At 52.0% G+C, this 23,329-nt stretch overlaps 1 protein-coding gene across 3 annotated transcripts; it reads left to right on the top strand.

Moving 5' to 3' along the window:
* The first annotated feature begins 312 nt into the window (after positions 1-312).
* On the top strand, positions 313-22,443 carry TPM4 (tropomyosin 4). 3 transcript variants are annotated; one of them, XM_082710790.1, is made up of 9 exons: positions 313-718; positions 6,421-6,546; positions 10,914-11,047; positions 13,032-13,149; positions 13,630-13,700; positions 14,696-14,771; positions 16,661-16,723; positions 16,809-16,878; positions 20,989-22,443. In XM_082710790.1, the coding sequence occupies exons 1-9, from the start codon at positions 605-607 to the stop codon at positions 21,069-21,071; spliced, it is 855 nt and encodes a 284-aa protein (XP_082566916.1). In that variant the 5' UTR covers positions 313-604; the 3' UTR covers positions 21,072-22,443. The 3 variants fall into 3 exon arrangements, with proteins under 3 accessions (XP_082566916.1, XP_082566918.1, XP_082566917.1); XM_082710792.1 differs by lacking the exon at positions 20,989-22,443 and adding an exon at positions 17,915-20,894 and having other exon boundaries at positions 539-718; XM_082710791.1 differs by lacking the exons at positions 313-718; positions 6,421-6,546 and adding an exon at positions 6,805-7,084.
* The last annotated feature ends 886 nt before the right edge of the window (positions 22,444-23,329 follow it).

Genomic DNA, 23,329 nt, shown 5'->3' with positions numbered 1-23,329 from the left:
AGAGATGGAGGGAGAAGATGATGAGTCAGAGACTCACCAGAAAGAGGGGGGTAACCCAGGGAGCCCCTGGGACAGAGCGGAAAATGGAGGCAAGACCAGAGGGGAGGAGAGGGGAGGACGGGTGCCTCCTCACCCCACCTCACCCCTACGCTACACCCACACCCAAGCCCTCTTCTGTGCTCCCCAGCACAGATGGGGAAATTGAGGCCGGCTGAAAGGCCACCAGGATCCTCCTCCTGAGCCAGAGCTATGTCCACATGCCCACCAGGGACCTCTGTCACCAGGTTAAAAATGGAAACGGGTTGGGCTTTTTCTTTTTCTTTTCTTTTTTTTTTTTTTTTTTTTTCCCTTTGAGAAAATCCTAGGCCCAAATAAGGCGAAGGCTGCGGGCGGCCGGTGAGCTGGCCAAGTCCTCCTGAGCAAGCGAGTGGCGGCTGGCCCGGCGGCGGCCTGGGCTTGGGCCTCCTCCAGGTCTCGCCTGGCAGCGGGGCGGTGCGCCCGGGAGCCTATAAGGGCCTCACCCCCACCTGGCTGCTCACTCGGCCCGGCCCGTCAAGCAGTCCCCTCCGCAGAGCCCTCTGTGCCCGCGCCCCACCGCCCAGCCATGGAGGCCATCAAGAAGAAGATGCAGATGCTGAAGCTGGACAAGGAGAACGCCATCGACCGGGCAGAGCAGGCCGAGTCCGACAAGAAAGCCGCCGAGGAGAAGTGCAAGCAGGTGAGGGGCCGTCCGCCAGGCCAGGTCTGGCTGCCCAGTGCCCTCTCCGGGCTACCCCTGCCCCAGACGCCAGGCTCTGGGATCCAAGGTGGGAGTTCCAGAAACCTTGGTGCCTGGAGTCAGGGCAGGGACCAGGTGACACTCTGGCTGAGAGTGAGGGGACCATTGTTTTTCCAGCGTCCCTGAGCTGGGAGAGAGAGGCAACCATCACCCCACAGCGCCAGGATGAGCAAAGTGAGAGAGAGCGAGAGAGAGTAAGTGAGCACGTTCGGGCAAAGGAGAGGTGTTTGTGAGCGCCTGGATGTGTGTGCAAGCTGGAGTGCATGTAGGGGTGTTGGGATGAGCGGATGAGCGTGGGGTGTGTGTACTAGATGGGGTGTTTGGTTGATGCCGTGTCTGAGAGTATATTTGTGTGCTTGGACATTCTGTGTGTGCACAGGTGGTGCGCATGTGTGTGCGTGTTTGGGCTGGACAGAGCGCAGAAGGGTAAAGGTGTCTGTGACAATGAGTGTGTGCAGACCGAGGCACGAGTGCGTGCTTGTTGGAAAGTGGGGATGCGGAGTCTGGATGTGTTCGGGCGTTTGCGAGGGCGTCGGTGCTGGTATCACTGTGGGCCTGTGTGTAGCGAGGAGAGGCTAGTGGTGTGTGTGTGTGTGTGCTGATGCCAAAGCTGACATGGCAGCAATGGAATGTGTGTGTCAGGGTGAGCAAGTGTGTGTCGAAGTGAGTGTACTTGTACTGGCATGTGTGTGCTTGTCAGGTGATTGTTCTTGCAGAGTGTGTGTGTGTGTGTGTGTGTGTGTGTGTGTGTACCTTAGTGTCCAGGTGAGTGTGGCAGTGCCCAGGTACCTGTGCACACATGTACACATGTGCGCGTGTGTGTAGTGGTGAGGGTGGCAGTGCCGAGCTGTGTGTGAGTGTGGGTACCCTGTCCCCGTGTCAGGACAGACCCAGGTGGGACTGTGCCGGAAGGGTGGCCGAGTGTGGGGCCAGCTGTGTCCGGCTGCTGGGGCAACTGCGTGAGAGTCAGGACTGGGGCAGTTGGAGATTTGGGGGTGAACCTGAGGATCTCAGTGCATCCCTGCATATCTCTGGTGCCCCTGCCAACCCTGCCAGGAGCCCAGATGTGCTAGTGGCAGGCGGAGGCCTTGGACCTAGAGCTCTGGAGACAAGTTTGAAGAAGGCTCCGGAAACTGGGTACACCGGAGGCTAATGCAACTGGTGGGCAGAGGCCTGGGCTAGGCAGTCCCAAGGCCATGGTCTGGAGCAGAGCAGAAGTCAGCTGTCTGGGTGGCTAGATCAGCCAGTGGGAGGAAGGAAGGGGGTTCTGCTCTCTCTGTAGCACCCTGCCCCCCACAGGACTCATTGGCACCCCTTAGGGTTAACCACCCAACCCTCAGGAACGTCAGGGTCTCGGATAAACCGTGGGAACCGCCCAGGACAGCGACATTCTGTGCCTTAGCCCAGCCCAGCCCATATGCCAGGCCAGCTTGGATGGTAAAAAGATCAGGCTCTGAGCTCAGACTGGCTGTGTTCACAGCTGGGGCACTGAGCCCCATGGAGCAAAGGTCTTCACGGGTCTGGGCCTCAGTGGCCCCATGTTTGAGATAGGAAAGTGACAGCAGGGCTTCCCTCACGGCCATGGAAGGATTAGAGGTGACTGCAGGTGGAGCCCTTGTCCTGGGCCCAGCGCAGAGTAAGCACTCAATAAAAGCAGGATTATTTCCTCCCCGCCCTCCGCCCTACTTCCCCAGTGGGCCTCCCCATCCCCCAGCATCCCAGGGCTTCCCTGAGAGCCCGTGACACATTCTCGGAGGCCAGCCCCACCCCAGCACTCCCTGCCACACTCCCTTCCTCCTTCCTCCCTGGCAGACGCAGACACCCATCTTGTGCCGCCCGAGCTGCCCACTTCCATTCACTCTTCGACCCCGGCCACGAGAGGCTCAGCTAGGGATTCAGAGAAAAGCAAGTTTATGGCTCTAATTTTCACTAAGTTGTGAGTGACTGATACAGTCTCCCAAGGCAGACACACATTCAAAAGGGAAGGCTTCTCAAAGCCTTCAGCCCCCCTAGTAAGGCCAAAAAGGCAGGGACAGATTTTCTGGCCTCCAGCTGGGGTTTCATTCTGTTCTTGTTTTCCCATGAAGTCACCCCCTGGGGTGGACTTGTGCTTGAATCCAGGCTGGATCTTCTAACTTTGACTCAGGACATATTGCTGCTTCTCTCTGAACCCTCAGTCTCCTTATCTGTGACATGGGGGCATGGGCTACCTTCTGATGGCCAGGCATGGAACCCAAGATTCCAGAGGCCCAAAGCAGAGGCCACATTCCAAAGGGGCCAATGGCCTGTCCCGCCTAGGAACGGAGGCAGGATGCCATGAGTGCCTCACACTTCAGGAGGCCAGAGTGTGGGTCCTGGAGCCAGCCTGCCCCTTGGGGACCCCACAGCAAAGTCTCCATTCTAGGCCCTGTTTGTCCAGTGTGGAAACAGGACCAGGAGGCCCAGCCCTCCCACTTCCTGCCCGCGCCCCTCCCAGGGCAGTGACATCCGCCACAACTGGCCTTTGACCCCACATCCTGCCTCAGCCCTGTCCTCAGGCCCCATTTACCGGGACTAAGGTGTGCAGTCCATGACCTTCCCAGCCATTTTACAGGCAGGAAAACTGAGGCCCAGAGAAGGAAGTGACTTGTCAGAGACCAGAGCCAGGTCCAGAGCCGGGGCAAGGAACCCGATATGTGTCAGTCTTATCAATTTTTCGTACCTGGCTTCAACCACTGAAGGCTGTGGGGTGTGTCACTAATTCATTGTGCAAACTTTCCCTGGACTTCTTTGGTGAGGACTGAGCCTAGCCCCATACTGGGTGATGCTGGGGCTTGGCTCAGGGTGACCTCAGCCTGGCCCAACTCTGGAGAAGTGCAGGCTGGGAGAGAGAGAGCCAAACATGGAGGGACGCTCCCTGCCTCAGCAGACAGGGCTGGGCCAAAGGGAGGGACAGGGATTGGGGTGGGGGGGCAGGGCGGAGGTCCAAGGCCATGGTGAGGCTCTGCCCAGGGCAGCAGGGCGGGCTTCCCCGGGGGGAGTGGGCATTGTTGCTGGGTGTGGAAGGTCAGTGGGAAGTCAGTGAGCAGCGGGCATGTGTAACCTAGAAGTCAGGCGAACCAGCTTTGGAATCAGTCTGATGAGGATTCAAATCCCCTGTCTGTATGGCCAGGGGCAAGTCCCTTTCTCATGTTAGGACTCAGTTTACCATTCTGTGACATGCAGCTTCAGTGAGATGGTATGTGTCATGTGCCTGGCACTTTCTAAATGCTTCATGGCCCCTGCACCACGTGATCCCAGTCCCCACCCCTTGTTGGCCAAACCTTGCCGGAAAATGTCATGAAAAACCCACCCATCTTTACACCTGGATGAGCCCAAAGCCGCAGAACTTGCTCTCACTCTGTCATGTTAAGACAGCACTGTGCTGGGCACAGAGTTGGCACCTAGTAAATGCTGTACCCCACAGATCCTTCCAGAAGGATGTCAGGTGAACACTGGGTCACGCTGACCTGCCTTTAAGGAAACTGGCTCATTTTCTTGGTTAAGGCAGAAGTTTCACGGCAGCTGCTGGAGAACTCAGAAATCACCACGACAAGGTTCCCATTTTACAGATGATTAGACTGAGGCCAGAAAAGGGGTCATACAGCTGGGATTTGGAGCCAGGTATCTAGACTTACTGCCTAGTAAGGTCAAGATCAGGCCTTGGGGAGCCTGACATAGGCTTGAGCTGTTGTCACCCTCCTTCTCCTCTGAATCCCCACTCCCCTCCCCACCCCCTAGCTTAGCAGTAGGACACTCAGTGGCCTTGAAGACAGGACAGGAGGCCTTTTAAGAATTTGCATGGGGAGACACCTGGGTGGTGCACTTGGTTAAGCATCAGACTCTTGGTTTTGGCTCAGGTTGTGTTCTCAGGGTTCTGTGATCGATCCCCATGTTGGGCTCTGCACTCAAGGTGGAATCTGCTTAGAATTCTCTCTCCTTCTCCCTGTGCCCCTCCCACCTATGCGCGCGCTCTCTCTCTCTCAAATAAATAAATCTTAAAACAAAACAAAACAAAGATTTAGCACAGGGACAAACACACACGCACACACACACACACACACACACAGAGCATCTGGCACATTTTGCACTTCATCTAGGGTGAGTGTGTAACCCAGATCAGATTCAGAACTTGACCTAGAAGCCACATCAGCTTCTAGAACATACCTTCTTCAGGAAGTTAGAGAAAAGAGGGAAGTCAGAAGGGGACGAAGGAAAGCAAGACTGGCACAAGGGTGTGTTCAGAAGTGGGTTCCGACCTGTGCGGCGGTGGGGGGATCTTGGAGAAAGTCAGTTGACCTCTCTGGGCTTCCTGCTGGGAAAGGGAAGCAGGAGGATGAAGCAGGGCTCCAGGGAGGGCTGCTTGCTCACGCTGGGAGCATGGACTGAACCAGGGGGTCAAACTACCAGAGACACAAGTCAGATAAAAACATGAGCTGGACTGACCCAGCTTGGACCAGAATTCAGGCCAGGGGAGGGAGCCTGGAGGTGACAGAGAAGGCTTCCTGAACTGACTCTTGACCAGTACAGAGGAGGGTGTTGGAGAGGTGAGGGGGTCTGTGGATTGTATCCTATAGATCTGAGCTCTTCAAGCTAGGAAGGCCAAGAGAGGGGCAAGGCTCCCAGGATAAACATAACTGAAAACCTAGAGAATGTGGGGGACATTTTTATTAAAATGAATATAAGCCAGATGTGCGGTAATTTTAAAGATTTAACCTTAGCCTTCAAAGAAAGTGGTCTTTGAGGGTTAGCTCTCTTCTAACCAGGCCCCCCAAGTACAGGAGAGGGACAGGCCTGAGCCCTTCAGCCTTTCAGAGTTTTTGTTTTGTTTTATTTTGTTTGAGACCGAGCATGGGACAGGGGTGGGGGCAAGGGGCAGAGGTATAGGGAGAGAGAGAGAGAGAGAGAGAATCTTAAGTAGGCTCCACACAGCGCCAGCCGGACTAGGGGCTCCATCTCACTACCCTGAGTTCATGACCCTGAGATCATGACCTGAGCCAAAATGAAGAATCTGAGGCTTAACCTACTGAGCGCCCCCCACCCTCACCCCCACCGGGTGCCCCAAACTTTCAGAGTATTTTGTGGGAAAGTCAGGGAACCACTCTCTTGGGTAATGGGGAGCCATGGCAGTTCAAGGCAGGAGCAGGGCAAGCATACATTTAGAAAGTTTCTCTGGCTGCCAGTGTAGGAGGCAGGACTAGAGAGGGACAGGCTGGGGTTTGGGGGAAGGTCTGGGCCCAGAGTATAAGACTCCTATTTCTGCTTAGCTCAGGATCCCCAGGAGCCCGCACCCCTGAAACTGGGATGCAAAACTGAAATGTGTTTCTGGGAAGCGTGTAGGGACTTGTTTCCCAAAAGCCGCAATCGATTCTGGAAGAGTATCCGGGACACCCCCCCCCCCCGCCCCACAAAGATAACCATACACAGCTGATCCCAAGAGATGGGAAGAAGGTGAAAATCATATAAACCGGGGGCATTTGAGGGGTGCACAGTATGGTTATCCCTGTTTTGCAGATGAGGCAACTGAGGCCCAGAGAGACAGAGGGCTCTTGTCAATGTAGGAGACGCCCCAGCGCCACGGGTACGTGGGCCCCAGGCTGACACGTCCCCCCATCTGTCCCCAGGTGGAAGAGGAGCTGACGCACCTCCAGAAGAAGCTGAAGGGCACGGAGGATGAGCTGGACAAATACTCCGAGGACCTGAAAGACGCCCAGGAGAAGCTGGAGCTCACGGAAAAGAAAGCCTCCGACGTACGTGCGCAGTAATGGGGGCGCCCGCGGCTGGGCCAGGCGGGAGCCCCGGGGCCGGGCGGGCGGGCAGCGCCGGAGGAAGAGGAGGAGGAAGAGGAGAAGGCGGTGCCTCCCGGCGCTTTCTCCAAATAAGTCCCGAAAAGGGGCACTTTCCAGCAGCTGTGGCCAGCGGTGCCGACGTCAGGCCCTCCCCCAGCGGTGCTGACGTCGGCGGCCGGGCCGGGTGACCTCATCGCCCCGACGGCGGCCCGGCCGGGGGCGGGGAGAGGCGGGGGCGGCCCCGGCGCAGGCAAAGGCTCGGGGGCCGGGGCGCGGCTGGTGCAGCTTTCGCCGGAGCCGAGCCGAGCCGAGCCGAGCGCCCGCCGCTGCCCGCCGCCCGCTGCGTGCGCCTCCGCGCCCCCGCGCCATGGCCGGCCTCAACTCCCTGGAGGCGGTGAAACGCAAGATCCAGGCCTTGCAGCAGCAGGCGGACGAGGCGGAGGACCGCGCGCAGGGCCTGCAGCGGGAGCTGGACGGCGAGCGCGAGAGGCGCGAGAAAGTGAGAGCCCGCGCCCGGGTCCCGGGTCCCGCGCCCCGGCATCCCCCGGCCCAGCGCGCGCTCCTTTCTCCCCTTCTCCCCGCGCCGCCCGCTTCCCGCGCTCCCCGCCCGCTCTGGGCGGCCGCTACCGGGTTTCCCCGGGTTCCCCATTAGCCCGCCTTCGTGCGCTTTGGCCTGGCGGCTCCCCGATCGCGGACCCGCAGCCCCCTCCCGCGGGCGGGCTGAGACCCCCTTTCTCCGCGGTCATCCTCTTTCCCCAGCTTGGGACGGGGGAGGGGGCGCCGCATCCGGATCGGGCGTGGCCGGCCCAGCGGGTAATGGGGGGATGGGGCCGAGGAGGACGCAGGATCCTGGAGTGGGGAGGGGGTTGTGTGGGGCGCCGCACTGCCCTCTGACTCCGGGCTGGCGCCGGGGTCCTGGGCGGGAGGGGTGGGGGGGGGGGTGGGGGGCGACTGGACCTTGGAGCGGGAAGTGAGAGTGGAAACATTGAGCTTCCATTGTCTGGGGTTGGACTAGCCGACGCGGACTCGGGGAGGGGGGGCGTCGCACTTTCTCCCCTCTTACGCGGCTTCCCGGCTCCAGCTGAACTTTCCCAGCTGTTCCCAGGGGCGCGGCGGCGACGTGTCTGCTCCTGGCGGGGGGGCGGAAGTTCAGCCCGGAGCGGCCGGCCTTTCCCTCCCCAGCTGGTCCCCGCGGGAACGACCGCCGAGCGACGGCCGCGGGACCCCGCCTTTCTCCATAAGAACTTGGGAATGTTAGCTCGGGTCCTCGACCCAACACGGTCTGGTGTGCCTCAGCTCCATGCTGCGCGGCCTGAGACAGATAATGGGGCCGATGGAGGAGGGCTCTCTTCGCCCTCCCTCCGTCCTCGGACTGCCCCTTGGGGCAGGACACAGGGTGGCAACTCCTGGGGCTGGGGAGAGACCCGCATTCTAACGCCGTCTCCTACCACTTGGTACTTAACCCCTAGCGCCGTGTCTCCCCATTTGTAAAGCAGCCGTGACAATAGTGCCGACCCCCTATGATAGCTGGGAGGGTCTGGGGAGTAATGGGGCATAGTAGGTGCTCAATTCATGGCTGTTTTTCCTCCTCCCAGTCACCTTAGACGAGCTCACAGTCTAACGGGCGTGAGGGGTACAAATAAGGCTGGATAGCATTGCAGAGGGGTTCAGTGTTCTGTTGTGGGAGCAGGAGAGGGGAGCAGCCCCCCTTCCCTCTTGGGGTAGGCTTCAAAATGGAAGTCGAGCATTTATTATTATAGAATAAGGATTTGCTGGGAGAAGGGCCCTGGGTGTGCAAGAAAGTTGGGGGAGACCGTGAAGCCCCAGGGCCCTGGAAGGCTGGAGTGTTGAGGCTGAGGGTGGGGATCCCAGAAGTGGAAAAGATGCCCTGGGTGTTGACAAGTCTGGAGAAGAGCCCCAACACCGCCCCTGTCTTGGCCTGAGTGGAAGCATTTGGTCTGTCAGGGCCGCTCTGGCGTGAGGAGGCCCCAGAAACCTGTGCAAGCCTCAAACAGTAGCTGGTTTGGCCTCTTTCACACAAGGAACCGGCAGAGCACTCCCTCTGATCTCATCCCAAGTCATCTCGCTGGAGGACAATTACTTCTGCTTAAAAATGACCCTCAGCCTCAAGCCAAGACTTAGGAGTAGGACAGTCCAGTGGGGAGGAAGGATGTTTTTGGAAAGTTGTGGACTTCTTAAAAAGTTTGCTTTTCAAAGCATGCTCCTCTTGGTCAGAATGGGGAAGTCTGAAGAAAGTACTCAGGCAAAGGAACTGAGCCCAGAGAGGGAGGAAAAAAAAACCCTTTCTTAGTCTCTTGTGGAGAAAGCCAAGAGCCGGCGTGTGGCAGACTTCTGGGTCTGCCTCCCGACAGCTGGTTTCGTTTAGATTTTTGTGTGATTAACCGACATCTTCCTGTTCCTTTGCCACATGTATCTAGCAAGCCTCTTTTACCTTATAAGGGAAATCCTTTGTAGAGTGTAGAAGCTTTGATTGCAGGAAGGGGCGGAGCCCAAAATGACTAGCAGTGACTAGCAGTTTTTCAAAAATACATATATATATGTATGCACGGATATAGTCATGTGTATCAGCATTCTTTCAATTCCAGACAGTTGAGAATGTGCCAGAGCGTGGTTATCAGGATTCAGAATTCCCCACAGAAGGATAGACCCACTTTCATTTTTTTAAAGACAACTCATGAATAAAGCACCTTTTTGTATGATCTTAAAAATCAATACCTTGACTGCTAATGGGGATGGGGTTTCTTGGGGGCAGTGGGGTGATGGAAATGTTCCAGAATTAGGTAGTGGTGTTGGTTAGGCAGTTTTGCTAAATGTACTATTGGGGGAGAGGGGAAATCAATTCCTGCCCCTGTTGCTGAAGGAGTTAAAATTTGTGTTATTAAAAAGAATAAAAGGCACCCACTCGTTGGCAGGAGTGGGTGAATTTCTTAAAATAGTTCATCGGTGGTTTTCATGTAGTCTCCAGATTGGTGTTTCAGAGGAAGTGGCGATCAGAAACACCTGTGAGAGTTTTCCCTCCATCTGCTGCTTAAGACCCTGGAGCTGAGCACACTGAGTCACTGAGTTTTTCAGCATCTCTGGTCTCATTCTTTAACTCCTGTTTTTTTTTTGTTGTTGTGTGTTTTTTGGTTTTTGTTTTGTTTTTTTTTTTTTTTTTTCTGTATAAATTCAGGGGGCGGGGGAGGAAGTGGTTTCCTACTAATTTTTATGGCCTCCCCCAACTCAGAGATTGTCTCGATGGGAAGAAGCCAGTGTAGCTTTACACATCTTCCCTCGGTTGAGTCAAATTTCACCAACTCCTCACTATTTCTTGTTGAGGGTGGCTGACCTCAGAGCCCCCACAGGACTCCGCAGGATAGACTCAGCCGGGGAAGAGCTGTGGGCTGGGGTTCCTGAAGCTGTTTTCTCACCAGTTCTGTGACACTAAATGGAACGACTGCCCCTAGCTGGACCTCTCCGCTTCCCGTTGTAAAATACTGGAGGATTAAATGGGTGAAATCATGGGACTTCCTACCTGGCAGGTGCAATGCCACACCCTCAGTTACTGTCTCCCCCGTGCTGGGGCTGGGTTGGGGGCACTCAGAGCAGTGAAGCAGCCTGCCCAATGCGACTCGGCTACAAATCGGCAAAACGGGGTTTCTGACCAAGCGCTTTTTGAGCCCGGAGATCCTGCTTTTATGTCCGCCGCCTTATTACCTTCCTTGTAGGTGCAGATACCTTAAAAAGCCAGTATCACCATTCAGACATTGCTTCCCTTCCATAACCAAGTTTTCTTTTCTCTGCTTACTTAAATCTTTTTGTCCCATCCTCTCTGGGCCAGGCTTAGTTCAGGGTGGTGTTCTGAGGGTGCTGTCCCCCTTGCCCACACGTTGTGTGGCCAACATTTAACTGAGGGTTCCATACTCTTAAATTTATCTTACTGTTGAGGTGACTGGGAGCAGAGATTTTTATATGCCATAGTAAGTCAGGGCGCTTGGTGGCCCAGTTCTCTAGGAATCCCAGAGAGGCCAGCACTGTCTTCTCCCAGGCACTCTTCATGTTGACTTGACTGCCTGTCTTCTACTGGGATATACACCTTTGTCGTTGAATGGTGGAAGTTCCCAGACATTTTCGGAGGAAGATCATATGGAAAATTCATGTTCTCCAGATGAGAGCATGAATTCCTTTCTGCCTGCATTCTTGGGTGGACTTTCTCGGGCAGAGGGAGATGCGGGAAGCATGTCAATAGAGGGAAGGATGCCATGCGACTTCGGGATGCTGGGGTAGCCTTTCACTTCTTAACCTATCTGCGCCTCTGACCTCCCCAGGCCGAAGGGGATGTGGCAGCTCTCAATCGACGCATCCAGCTTGTTGAGGAGGAGCTGGACAGGGCCCAGGAGCGACTGGCCACGGCCCTGCAGAAGCTGGAGGAGGCCGAAAAGGCCGCGGATGAGAGCGAGAGGTAAGGATGCTTCAGGCTTGGAGGCATCGGCGGGTGCTTCTCAGAAGTGGGCGTGGCGCCAGGTGGCTGACCTCCCGGAGCCAGGATGGACTGTAGGAGAACTCCCAACAGGTAGAGAAAATTGACAAATGGGTCAATGTAAGCCTGCAAGGACAATTGTCCCTGGCCACCCATTTGCAGACGGCTGCTTCGCGGATTCTCTGAGAGCTGCTGTGCGTCTCGCTGGTGTTCTCAGAGTATCAAGTTCCAGGTGAAGGGAGAGGGGGTCGGGAGATGGAAACTTTGAATGGGGCATCTGAATGGATGATCGATCGTTAAGGCAGCTGGACAGTGACAACTGTATGTCAGGGACACTCGCAGAGCAGCACCATTAGTCAACTGGGAATTGATAGCACTCCTCACCTCAGGGGCATGCACTCTGCCTTCGGGCCTCCGGCGGGATGCTGCGTCCTCGGGCGCAGGATAATTCATGCCTTGGCACAGGCTCTGGAGGACTGAGGGCAGATTGTGTCATTCACAGAATCAGCCGTCTCTGTGTGGTGGTGGTAAATGGGCTCCTTGTGTGGGGACAGTGTGGGCCCGGCCAGTGGTCATTGTGTATGTAGCCGGCAATCACACCAGGACTCTCATTTCGCCACCGGTTCCTGGTGTAAGCTCCTCTGAAGGATTAATTTCTGATTATGCTCTGGTGAGATGAAAAACCAACCCGGGAATCTTGGAGGCTGACTTTGCCAGTTGCCCATGCGGGACATTTCTTCCTGTGCAGCGTGGAACAGTCTGTACTGGGGTGGGCATCAGCCCAGCAGATGCTTCCTGGTCATCACAAGTTGCTCTTGGCTGTGCCTGGGGCCTGGATTAGTTGCTGCCCGTATTCATGGGCAGACCGGGCTGGCCAGACATCTCACCTCTAGGACCTCACCGAACCCAGAAAGCCTGGGAAGGCCCCTCACGTCTCTGTGTCGTACCACAAGAGCCCTTTGGTGATGCCCTTGTTAGGAGACAGCTAGTTTTGGTAGAAAGAATTCTCTGCTTGGGAACTGGAGGTCTGGATTCGAGTCCTTCCACTGCCCCTCACGTTGGGTTGGGCAACTCACCTGGGTCTTTCCAGTTGTTGCAAAGGTTTCCCAAGCTTGCTCCTGTGCTGAGGTTAAGGCTTTGTACAGGTGTGAAGGTGTCTTGACTGTGAGCGGGGGATGCTAGTGACGTATTTATTAAGCAACAAGACGTGTATGGTCCTCCAGTCTGGGCAAGCATGACATACATCAGTACGTTATCCTGGGTTGGCCTCTTGGGAGGTATCTGGTCTTACTCGTGCATTCCAAGCAGTGCAGGCCAAAGCCAGCTGCCCTGTAGATATCCAGCCATCCCCAGACACTGTCCTCTCCAGACTTGACCTGTCCACTTCGGTTCAGCTCCTCCTTACCCCTCACCTTGTGGGTACCTGCCTCTTACCTGGTCTCCCCACGGCAGTCCCTTCATCTTTCTGGTTTCCATTCCCTCCTGCTTCTAAAACCCTCCTGTGGTTCCCTGTGTACCCTTCTGGAAAGCCTGCCGTGATCCGTACACACCTTCTCCCCCAGTGCAGTAGAATCCATCATTCCCACAGCCAGGCTGGCCCACGCGGTAACTGTCACGGTACAAGTACTTGTCAGTACTAGTTAGCGAGAGGCCGTATAGGACGGGAGCACGGACCCTGGAGCCAGATCACCAGGGTCTGAATCCCAGCTCTGCCACGTATGAGCTTCGCAACCCTGAGCAAGTTACTTGGCCTCTCTGTGCTTCCGTTTCTTCCTCTGTCAAGTGGGGACGGTGTGCCTCATAGGGCAGCTGTGAAGTCGAAGGGGAAGGGGAAGTGAAAGCGCCGCTCTACGGCTTCCTCTTCGGAGCATGGCTCTTGGAGAGGAGTTTGGACGAGCCGCCGCGTGGAGGTGTGTGACGAGCGGTCACCCGTGTGCGGAGGTAATGACGAGGTTGCTCCTTGCAGGGGAATGAAGGTGATAGAAAACCGGGCCATGAAAGACGAGGAGAAGATGGAGATACAGGAGATGCAGCTCAAAGAGGCCAAGCACATCGCTGAGGAGGCCGACCGCAAATACGAGGAGGTGAGTGGGGCTGGCAGAGGGCGGCCGCAGGAAGTGGGGAGGAAACGGAGCTGTGATAGGGAGAGCCCGGGGCCGCCTAAAGGAAGCTTTGGGTTAGTTCAGCTGTCCTTCTGCGTCCACATCTGTTCTTCCAGACACAGCTGCTGGAAGCCGTATCTTCCACAACGCCAGCAGGGCCTGGGGAATTCTGCGACACTTGTCTAACTTAGTGGAGAAACCGATGGATCGGATCACTTTTTGTCCCACAGCTGGGTGTTTCGGCTGAAATTGGGAATCGTGGGTCTTCAGACCATGAAAGCTCAGTGGCTTTTCTGCTGGCCTCCGTGGTCGGCTTCCCCTGCTTCCCCTGCCGCCTGCCTCATTCCTGAGGCCCAGGTGCTTGCAGATGATCTGGGCGCGGCTTTGCCGTCTTTAAGGGTCAGGGGGCGGCATCCTCCTACATGCGGTTGTTGGGTCTCAGTCGATCCTTTCCGTCTGCAGGTGGCTCGTAAATTGGTCATCCTGGAGGGCGAGCTGGAGCGGGCGGAGGAGCGTGCCGAGGTGTCTGAACTGTGAGTGCCAGCGCAGGATGGAGAGGGGACCCGGCTTGGAGCTGTCATGTCGGGAATTGACTGACTCTTCAAGGCCTCTGCTCAAGTGAATGGGCACCTGGGACTCCCAGCTGAGCCCTCCCCCTTTGCCGCCGTGGCTGACAAGAGAGTGTCCTTTTGTTCTCACTGCCCTGGGAAGCACTGCCTACGTGCTCGCCCGTCCCACAGAGGTATTGGGAAATAGCCCGGAGACAGGCCCTAGCAGAGAAGCCCGGAAGTCCCATTCTCCCAGAGAGGGTATCTCTCAGGAGGCTGTGCCTTCTTAAAGGAACACTTCCCTGCAGAAAGCGGGCTTCCCTGTCAGTGGTTTCTGCCTTGTCTTGATGTCATCGTTCGCCTGGGACGCCTTCCTGGGTGGGCGTGGCAGGCGGGAAGTGAAAAGCCAGCCCACAGTCCCGCAAGCTCCAAACACACAAAAAGCCTCTCCCCCCTCGGCCTTGGATGAGGGATCCAGCTCCATGGAGCATCCCAAGATGCCGAGAGAGTTTCCATTAGTATATATATGCTATATATATATATACTAATCTGAGTTGAACCCTGCAAGACAAGAAACTGTACTGTGTACAGTCTCGCAGATCCATTCAGAGCTTGCATCCTGGAGCATCGGCTGCAAACCAATTGCTGTCTCCCGGCCTCCTGCGTTCCATTTGTTCCTTACACCTTCCGCAGGTAGCCTCCTGAGTCACAGATTTCACAAGTCCCCGTTGCCTCACCCTTGGCGAGAGCCCAGGAGCACTTTACACAAATCTTCCAAACACTCCTCGGCCTATTTGCCAGGCACCGTGGGGTCTGGATAAGGACACAGCACTACAGCTCAGCAAGAAGCCATTAACATTTTTCCCCACATTCCTTCCGGGGGCCCTAGGCAGCGTGGATTCCTCTGCTTGAAAGCTTTCAGGGGAATTGTCTGCTCTAAGCGGGGGGATAGGACATAAATTTCTTTTGTGTCTGCGCAGGAAATGTGGTGACCTAGAAGAAGAGCTCAAGAATGTCACCAACAATCTGAAGTCACTCGAGGCCGCATCTGAAAAGGTTGGTGGTCGGTTTGGTGCTGGCGATTTGCTGGGCTTTCTTTTCCTTCCCCTCATGGTGCACGGGAGTTCGAGCCGGGGCGTCAGGGAGCTGACTTCTGTTTGATAACGGTGGCTTTGGTGCCCAGCAGCAGGGTTTTCCGCCCCCAACAAAAAGGGACGTCCAGTGGCTACAGTTCCTTCTTCTGTGTAGTCTTTGTACCGTCTTTTTTTTTTTTTTTTTTTTTTAAAGATTTCATTTATTTTTTTGACAGGCAGAGATCACAAGTAGGCAGAGAGGCAGGCGGGGTTGGGGGGTGGGAAGCAGGCTCTCTGCTGAGCAGGGAGCCGGATGCGGGGCCCGATCCAAGGACCCCGGGATCATGACCTGAGCCGAAGGCAGAGGCTTTAACCCACTGAGCCACCCAGGTACCCCATGCACCGTCTTTTATCTCCACCGTCAAGGAGGGTGTACAGGGAATGTGAGATTCCTACCTGGTCAGCCTCCTCTTAGGGAGACCTGAGCCTAACTGTGTACAGAGCCTCACTCTCAGATGAATCCCTAGAATCCTCCAGAAATACACTCTAAAAGGCCGGGCAGCAGATAGGAGACGCAGATTTGGGCTTTTGGGATTGAAATAGTCCCCAAAGCAGTCATTACCAGAGAGAAGCACGTGAGGAGCAATGTATGCCTTCTTCTGTGGCCTGCCCCGTGGCCCGCCCCGTGGATTCGCTGTCCCCGCTTCCTCCCTCCCCCCACCTCCTGTTGCGGGCCAGGTGCATTGAACACCCAGGTTAGGGGTTTCCCGACTTATAGCCCCACTACTTCTTTTCCTATCATGATGGCTGATCACATTTGTCCTAGTTAATTAAGGACATGCCTTCCTTGCTAGATGGCAAGTTTAGGAACGGAGACTGTATCTGTCTTGTTTAGAGCTATGTCATTAGTATTCACAGGGATACGAGGATATGTGACGTGGCTCTCACGTGCATGCCTCATTAGCTCACGTGGGCATGCCAAATGCGGTCGTAGGCCGTGGGGGTAGACCTTACAGTGATAATATGGCTTCTGCTCTGCAAGGCTCAGAATGTAGTTGAGTAGAAGACGCTGATCCAGTGATAACGTGCTTGGAGACTTCAACAGAGGGACCTTGGAAAGCTGGGGAATGTGTCACGAGGAGGTGGCATTTACAGGGCTGTAAAGCAGGAAGAAGGCCTGGAGCTCAGATTCCAGAGTCCGGTTCCAGTCAGTCATGGTGTGGTCACTTCATAGCCATGGGACCCCCGACCAATGACTTAACCTGTCTGTGACTCTCCTCCTCATCTGTAAAATGGGATTGAGGATATCTAGCCAGCTAGGGAGCGGCCGTAAAATCGCTATATATAGTACATATATACTATATATATATATATACTAATCTGAGTTGAACCCTGCAAGACAAAAATCATTTCTGATAGGTAGTCAGCGGGGGATGGAACATCCTGTGCTTGGCAGGGGGCCTAAGGCTGGGAGACTAGAGAGTGCATGGAACGTGTTTGGGAAAGGTGGTGGGGAGCGGGCTTGGAAACATCAGGCTGGCTGCGGAGGACCCCACGTGGCACGTGTTTCCATTCAGCTCTCTGCTCCGTCCTCATCACAGTGTCATCTCAAGTTATGCAGCCCCGACCTTCAGCTCGGTGCCACCCCAGAGGCCTCCTGTGCAGATCCTCTGGAGTGTTGGGCCCATTGCTTCTACCTGGAAAGGTGCCACCTCCACTTTGCTTCTTGGCCACGTTCATAGTGCTTCAAGCACCTGCTTTTCTCTAAGGAACAGAGAACTTACCTTCTTCTGTGTGTTTTGTTTTGTTTTTTTTTGTCCTCTTTTTTTTTTTTTTTTTTTTTTTAAAGTACGGTTTTGGTTTCTCCCACAGTATTCTGAAAAGGAGGATAAATATGAAGAAGAAATCAAACTTTTGTCCGACAAACTGAAAGAGGTGAGTGCGATCATGCCTTGCTAGTTCCATTTTCTCTCGAGGCTGGTCTCGAAGCCCTCATAGTGAGGCCTCTCTTTCCTTCTAGGCTGAGACCCGGGCTGAATTTGCAGAAAGAACGGTTGCAAAACTAGAAAAGACAATTGATGACCTGGAAGGTATGAAACTGCCATCTGCTTACGCTTGCTCTGCCTCCAGCTTTGTGACAGTCCGCTGCCGGGGGGGAGGAGTCTATGGAGGGCTGAGCTGGGCTTTGTTCACCCTAGGAAAGTGCAGTACAGAGTGAGGGCCCATCTGGAGGTCTGGAGCACTGGAACAGGACAGTGCAAGTCCGATGCAGACCAGGGTGGCTGTTTTTCAGGAAGTAAAAGCTCTCAGCTTAATTGGCTCCACGTATGAATACAGAGACCCAAATATGGCTGATTTTGTTTGAAAAAGCCTTTAGAATTTCCTTCAATGTGCTCATTCCTGAGAGATGCCTTGCATTTTTAAAATGCCTTCCATTTTTACAGAAGCTCTCTCCCAGAGAGCTCAGAGCTTATCACAGTAGGAGAAAACTGAATACAGAGAATGTAGAGACTGAATAAAGACTCCTGTCTGCAAGTCTGGTGCCCACATAGCCCAGAATCTCTTGAAGAGTTCCAACTGTAAAAAGAAAAAAAGAAAAAAAAAAAGGAATTCTGTCCCGTGTTCTTTATAAAATAAGCAGGAAATTCTAGTATCTTTGGATTCAAACAAAAAATCTCCTAAAACCGTCTGTCTCACTCAGAAAGGGTGCCAGCCTTATTCCTCAGACCATGTGTCCCAGTATTTGGTTTGGGAGGCGAGGTTTCCGTATAAGGGAAAATACCCAAAGTATAACCTTTGGACTGGGTGACATCACTGCAAGTCAGAAATAACCTGGGGCAGAGGGTTGGGGGTAGAAGCTGTGTCCATTTCTAGTCCCCCTTCTTTTAAAGGTTTCTTATGGCTGATTCCCCGCAGAGCCTCAAACCACTTAGCAACCACTCTGTCAGTCTTTTGCTTCCTCATCTGTTTTACGTAAGACACAACTTTCTTCTGGTTCATACTTTGTTTTCTCACTTTTTTTTTTCTCCCTCTCATTGTTCATCTGTGGCACTCCATTCCGACCCTCTCGTTCTGTTCCCTGTATCTCTTCTCTGAACTCTCTCCCTGGGGACCTCCGCCCTCTAGACGAGCTATATGCTCAGAAGCTCAAGTACAAAGCTATCAGCGAGGAACTGGATCATGCTCTCAACGACATGACGTCTCTCTAAGAGGGAGCTGGGGTGCCATCCTATGTCTTAGCAGTACCGAAGTTGGCCTTCTCACTGTGGTGCCTACACTTCCCGTGGGCTTCTAGAAGCTCATTTCCTGCCTCCTGGTTTGGTCTTTCAAGCCTTCCTCTGCTGTGTCTGTGACTGTGTGACTGAAATAAAGACAGGCGCTCCTTGTGCCCAGACCCTCATTTTCATTTCCTTCACTTGCCGCTTTTGAGCCGTAGTTGTGATGCCCTTGACGGTGGCTACAACAGAAAGTGGGTGGTTCAGATGGGGAGCTCATTTCAAAAGGAAAATGATGCCCACGTGATGCTTTGTGCCTGTATGAAAACAAAAGCCAATTTGGCATGAGCTCTCAAAAATGTGCTAGCTAACTATATCTGCACGCCAATAGCAGTTTTTCCTTAAATAGAAATTGTTTTTGAATGGGGACTCATCCAGCCCCTTAAGGAGCTTGATAGAGTCAGCAGAACTTGCAAAAAACTGGCAGGCCTCTGTCTAAAGAGAGGCTCGTCTTGAATGGAGTTTGACTTACGGTTTCCAAAAAGCGGCAGTGGCATTCTGGTCTCCTTTTTCTTCCTTTTCGCATTTGTTTTCTGTGTTACCCTCTGAGAGTGGTGTCCGGGGTTCCCGGTGTCTTCACTGTGCGTGGAATATCTATCTAGCCCTGGGTCTTGGGAGGAAGTTCACCAGTGAGCCTCACCTCTATCCTCTGCCCTTAGAAAACAACTACACAAGGGATGAAAACGCATCCCATTAGCAGGGAAAGGGGGTGGAAGCTGCTGGAAAGTCAGAAAGAGATGATTCATTCCCGAGTTCCAGAGTTGCCTGAGATGGTAACAGCTATCTCCTCATACTTAAATTTAACTCGAATCAAGAACCTTGCTTTGGTTTGGTGAGAGTTCTTAAAGTTAGCCTGTAGGTATTAAGAGATAATGTATATACTGACCGAAAGCTCGTAGATTTTTCCACAAGAAGCCAAATTTTAAATATTTTATCTACTGTCCCCTGCACCCCACTACCACCACCACCACCACCACCATAAATTATCCCAGAAGCACTGCCATTTTGATGTCCACGCGTGTCTTCTAGACTGCCCACCCCTCCCCCTCCGTGAACCTGAGAGCAGCATGGAGATCTCCAATTAGAGCAACAATTTTTGGTCACTGTAGCTTTATTTTTCCTCATCCTGTAATTTTATTCAGGTGGGAACCTCTGTCCCAGTTCTCTATATTCATGCCTCCCAAATCCATCTCCCTCCAACTATTCACAGCCTTCCAACCTCAGCCTCTCCCCGGTTTCCTAACTCCCATCCACCGTGAACTCTTGCATAAACCACTCCCCCCCCCCCCCCCCCCCCCGCCGACATGGCCATACTCAGGACTGTGGAAACGTTGGGCTATGAAGGGGTGGGTGTTTTTTTGTTTGCTCACTATATTTGTTCCTGGGATTTTTCCAGATGTAGGTGGCCTCCACCCTTTGAAATAACTGCAGCCCTACTTATCCAGTCATTCCACTTAACTAAGCCCCTAAGTGGAACTTCATTTACAGAGATTTGGGCTAACGTGACCTCCGACCACCTGTTGACGGTCTAGGGGCCTGTCACACTTCTCGAGGACAATTGATACCTTAAGGGAAAGGCGTTTTTTGTTTTGTTTTGTTTTCTCTTAGATCTAATACAAAATTGATGCCAGGGAATCCAAGTGGCAAGGTGACATGTGGTCAGGATTTGTAGTGGGGAGACCTGGGTTTGAATCTCAGCCCTCTGGGACCTTGCACAAGCAGCTTAGCTTTTCTGCAAAACACAAGTGGTGGCTCCGTCCGTGAGGCGTAGGGGAGACCACGGAGTGGATACTGTCCATCCACATTAGTCAGGCCCACGTTGTTCGCTGTGCTTTTCTTTCACAGAATCTGCCCGATTATAGGGAGACCTGGTATATTTCAGTGCCTCGTGAGATGAAAGGTTGAGCCGTTCTAGTTGAAAGATTGCCATCTCTGCAGTCATTTTTTTTTCTTTCTGAAAATTTCCAAGCTGATCCTATCACAGTTTATGAGGCATTTTGCTTTCCTCCAGTGTTTTAATGATTTTTGGCCTCGCCTCTTATCGGCCATCACTCACGGCAAACCAGTTCTGTCTTGATTGCTGTTGTGCCTAGCCCTAAATGGCATCTCACTTTTTCGGTTTTTGAAAATTTATTTTATCAGCCTGGTCACTTAATAACTCACCTGTAGTCTGACTTAGATTTTCAGTCACGCTGCATTTATCTGAGGTTTGACTCCATGGCTATGAATGCACAGACACAATAAGATGATTATGTTTGGAATTTCAATGGCCGTTCCCAAAACCTCCGAAGAAAAAATGGATTTCGGGATTATAATTTCCTACTATAGGCTAATTAACTGATCCTAGGTGGGGGATGTACTGTTTCCTGTATCTACGACTATGTTTTATGTGCGGAGCACTTCCTGAGTTCTGAAGCACCTCTCATTTGTTCCTTATGGTAATCTGCATGCCCCATATTGCGGTTCATATCCTTGACAGATGGGGAAACCGAGACTTAGCAAGGTTAAACGGTATATTTCAGTGGTACTACTGGGGTCTAAGTCCAGGTGTTCCAACTCTAGATTGCCAGATTTAACAAATTAAAACATAGGACACCCAGTTAAATTTGAATTTCAGATAGGCAATGAGTAATTTTTTGGCATAAGTGTATCTCATGCAACATTTGGGATATACTTGTCCTAAAAAAGTATTTGTTGCTTACTTGAAATTCAAATTTAATTGAAGACTCTGTAGTTTTATCTTACAACCCTGACTCCCATATTTGATACTTAATCTGTTATTCCGTGGTATTCTGCAATAATTAAAATGTTAAGTACTTTCTCTGTTATGACTTCACTGTGACAGTTTGTGGAGTTTAGAAACCTTTTCCTCCTTAACAAAGATGCTTATTAATTTCTTTTTCCCCTACTCTTAATCCTCACCAGAAAAACTTGCCCAGGCCAAAGAAGAGAATGTGGGCTTACATCAGACACTGGATCAGACACTAAACGAACTTAACTGTATATAACCAAAACAGAAGAGTCTTGTTCCAACAGAAACTCCAGAGCTCCGTGTCTTTCTCTTCTCTTGTAAGAAGTTTCTTTTGCCATTGAAATCTTCGCTTTGCTGGAAATGTCAAGCAAATTATGAATATATGACCAAATATTTTGTATCAGAGAAGCTTTGTGCACCAGTTAAATCTAATTCCTTCCTTTTTTCAAAAGGCACCAGCTTTTTCAGCTCTATTTTTATCCTTAAGTTGCATTTATTCATAAGGTAGGCAGGGTATTTTATATTGAGCATACTCTCTTAAGACTGAGGGCATTTGGTTCCTGGGAAAATAGACAACCCTATACTTTTCAAAAACAACTCCAGTATCTAGTCATGGGTCAGCTTAGAAGGCTAAAGAATGTATAACTTTCTGGGCCACTGTTGGTCACATGACAGGTAACCAGGGACCATCACATTAAAATATGGGTAGGGATTTTCCATCCAGAGGGAAAAAAAAAAAAAAAAGGCCACGGGGAGGGGGCTGGCTTTGTGGAAGTCTTAAACCATAGACAGATTAACCTAATCATCTTGGCTCTTTCCCACACTCTACCATGCAGAACAAACATCTTCTGAGCAGTCAGCATGAGAATGCTCAGGACATAATCATATTACCCCAATATTTTCTGGATAGATCCTTGATGTTAGGCTCTTCTTCATGTTCCTTTCATTCTAAAGTTGTTCTCTGAGGAGCAGATAGCTTATTCCAGTAATGACCTGTGCTTGTCTGCTGTGATCTGAGACCATCTCCTCAGCAGGAATGAATGTGGTAGAATTCAGTCTTATTCAGAGAAGTCCTATCAAGAAGACCACTAGCCTTCAATAACTGAGCATTTGTTAACAAATACTGGGCGGAAGGGGCCTCTCTGACAGCAAAGTAGAGATAAAGTAATCGGCCTAGCTTCATCTCCTTTATACTTCAGGGAATGGCAAACTGAAGATTTACTTATGTAGGACTTTAAGTCCTTCTTCAGGACCAAGTTAATAAAAGACCAAGAAACTCCTGATTAAACTGGATATGGAGTATTTTGTAGGCAGGGCTGCACATTTTGGCTTCGTTATATTTCTGCTTTCTTGGTTAACATCTCAGAGCTGAAACATTCCACATTCCCCGGCAGTGTGGGGGCCAACTCAAGTTTACAATTCTGATAAAATCACCCTGCTTCTAGCTTATCCAAGTCCTCTACCCCTCACTCCTATTTATTAAGCATCACACTACCCAGAAGGTACACTAGCAAATTGTGCAATTGAATAAAACCCACACTTTCCATTTAGATTCTTGCAACTGTATCATATGTAATAGTATCACTTTTTCTACATTTTGGTCAAATAAATTTTTACATAAACTATAATTTGTGTGAACTTCAGAATCTGTTTGGGGGGACACTGAAGGTACTCTTGTTCAATGAATGCTGATTAGACGGGAGGGAAAGATAACTGCCAAGATCATTAGCAAATGTTACTTGCTTTATACCATGACTTCATATGAGGATTATGATCTCTGTATTCAGGTGGGAGCACTTGGCCTCAGTAATTCAAAAACTCCTGTCCTTTGTTTTACCCAGTCCTACCTGACTCAGGCTGTGAAGCGTAACTAGGATTTTAATAGATGAGAGGGAAAATGGTCGCTGCTGCTTGAGTCAGGAAAGCCCAAGGCCTGGATATATAAAGGAAGGAAGTAGGAAAATTGAAAGGTAAGCTGGGTCCATAGCAATGAGAGCCTGAACTTAATTTGGTCAGGAGTGGAGAGCCACTGAAGACTAATCAAAGAAACACATTAGGAAGATCCACTTAGTCATTTTCAGGAGGGACTAGAGTGGGAGTAGACTAGAGGCAGTAAGGCCAGTTAAGAGGATGTTTCCATTAATCCCAGGGAGTGCTTGCCATGGAATGAAAAGAAGTGATCAGGAGGAAGTAACCTTAAAACAGCTGACCAGCTGGCAGGTAACTTAAAGAAGAAAGATGACTGCAGTTTCACTACCTGAATTGCTCTGATACCTGCCTCAAGATCTGATCTTGGGGAAGTGGGGTAGGGAATCAAAAAGAGAAAGGAAAGTCTTAAAACATTAATGTCGTATGCAAACAATTTTTGTCACCAAGTACAATTAAAAACATTTTCTTCATATTAATTCAACAATTAGCTGATGCTGTGAGCTTGTTTAGATGGTGGATGCAGGGACTATCAATGGTTGCAATTCCTTCTCTAAGGGCCTCCCCGGACTGAAGCTCGTTCTGTCC

The sequence above is a fragment of the Mustela nivalis genome (genome assembly GCF_964662115.1).
Source record: "Mustela nivalis genome assembly, chromosome: 1".
NCBI lineage: Eukaryota > Metazoa > Chordata > Mammalia > Carnivora > Mustelidae > Mustela > Mustela nivalis.
The sequence above is the reverse complement of the archived record's forward strand: the minus strand, read 5'-3'. Positions and strand labels throughout refer to the sequence as shown.

Coding starts and splice junctions, on each gene's coding strand:
- TPM4 (XM_082710790.1), top strand. CDS start 605: ATGGAGGCCATCAAGAAGAAGATGCAGATGCTGAAGCTGGACAAGGAG. Junction 719..6,420: donor CCGAGGAGAAGTGCAAGCAG/GTGAGGGGCCGT, acceptor ATCTGTCCCCAG/GTGGAAGAGGAGCTGACGCA. Junction 11,048..13,031: donor GCCGCGGATGAGAGCGAGAG/GTAAGGATGCTT, acceptor TGCTCCTTGCAG/GGGAATGAAGGTGATAGAAA.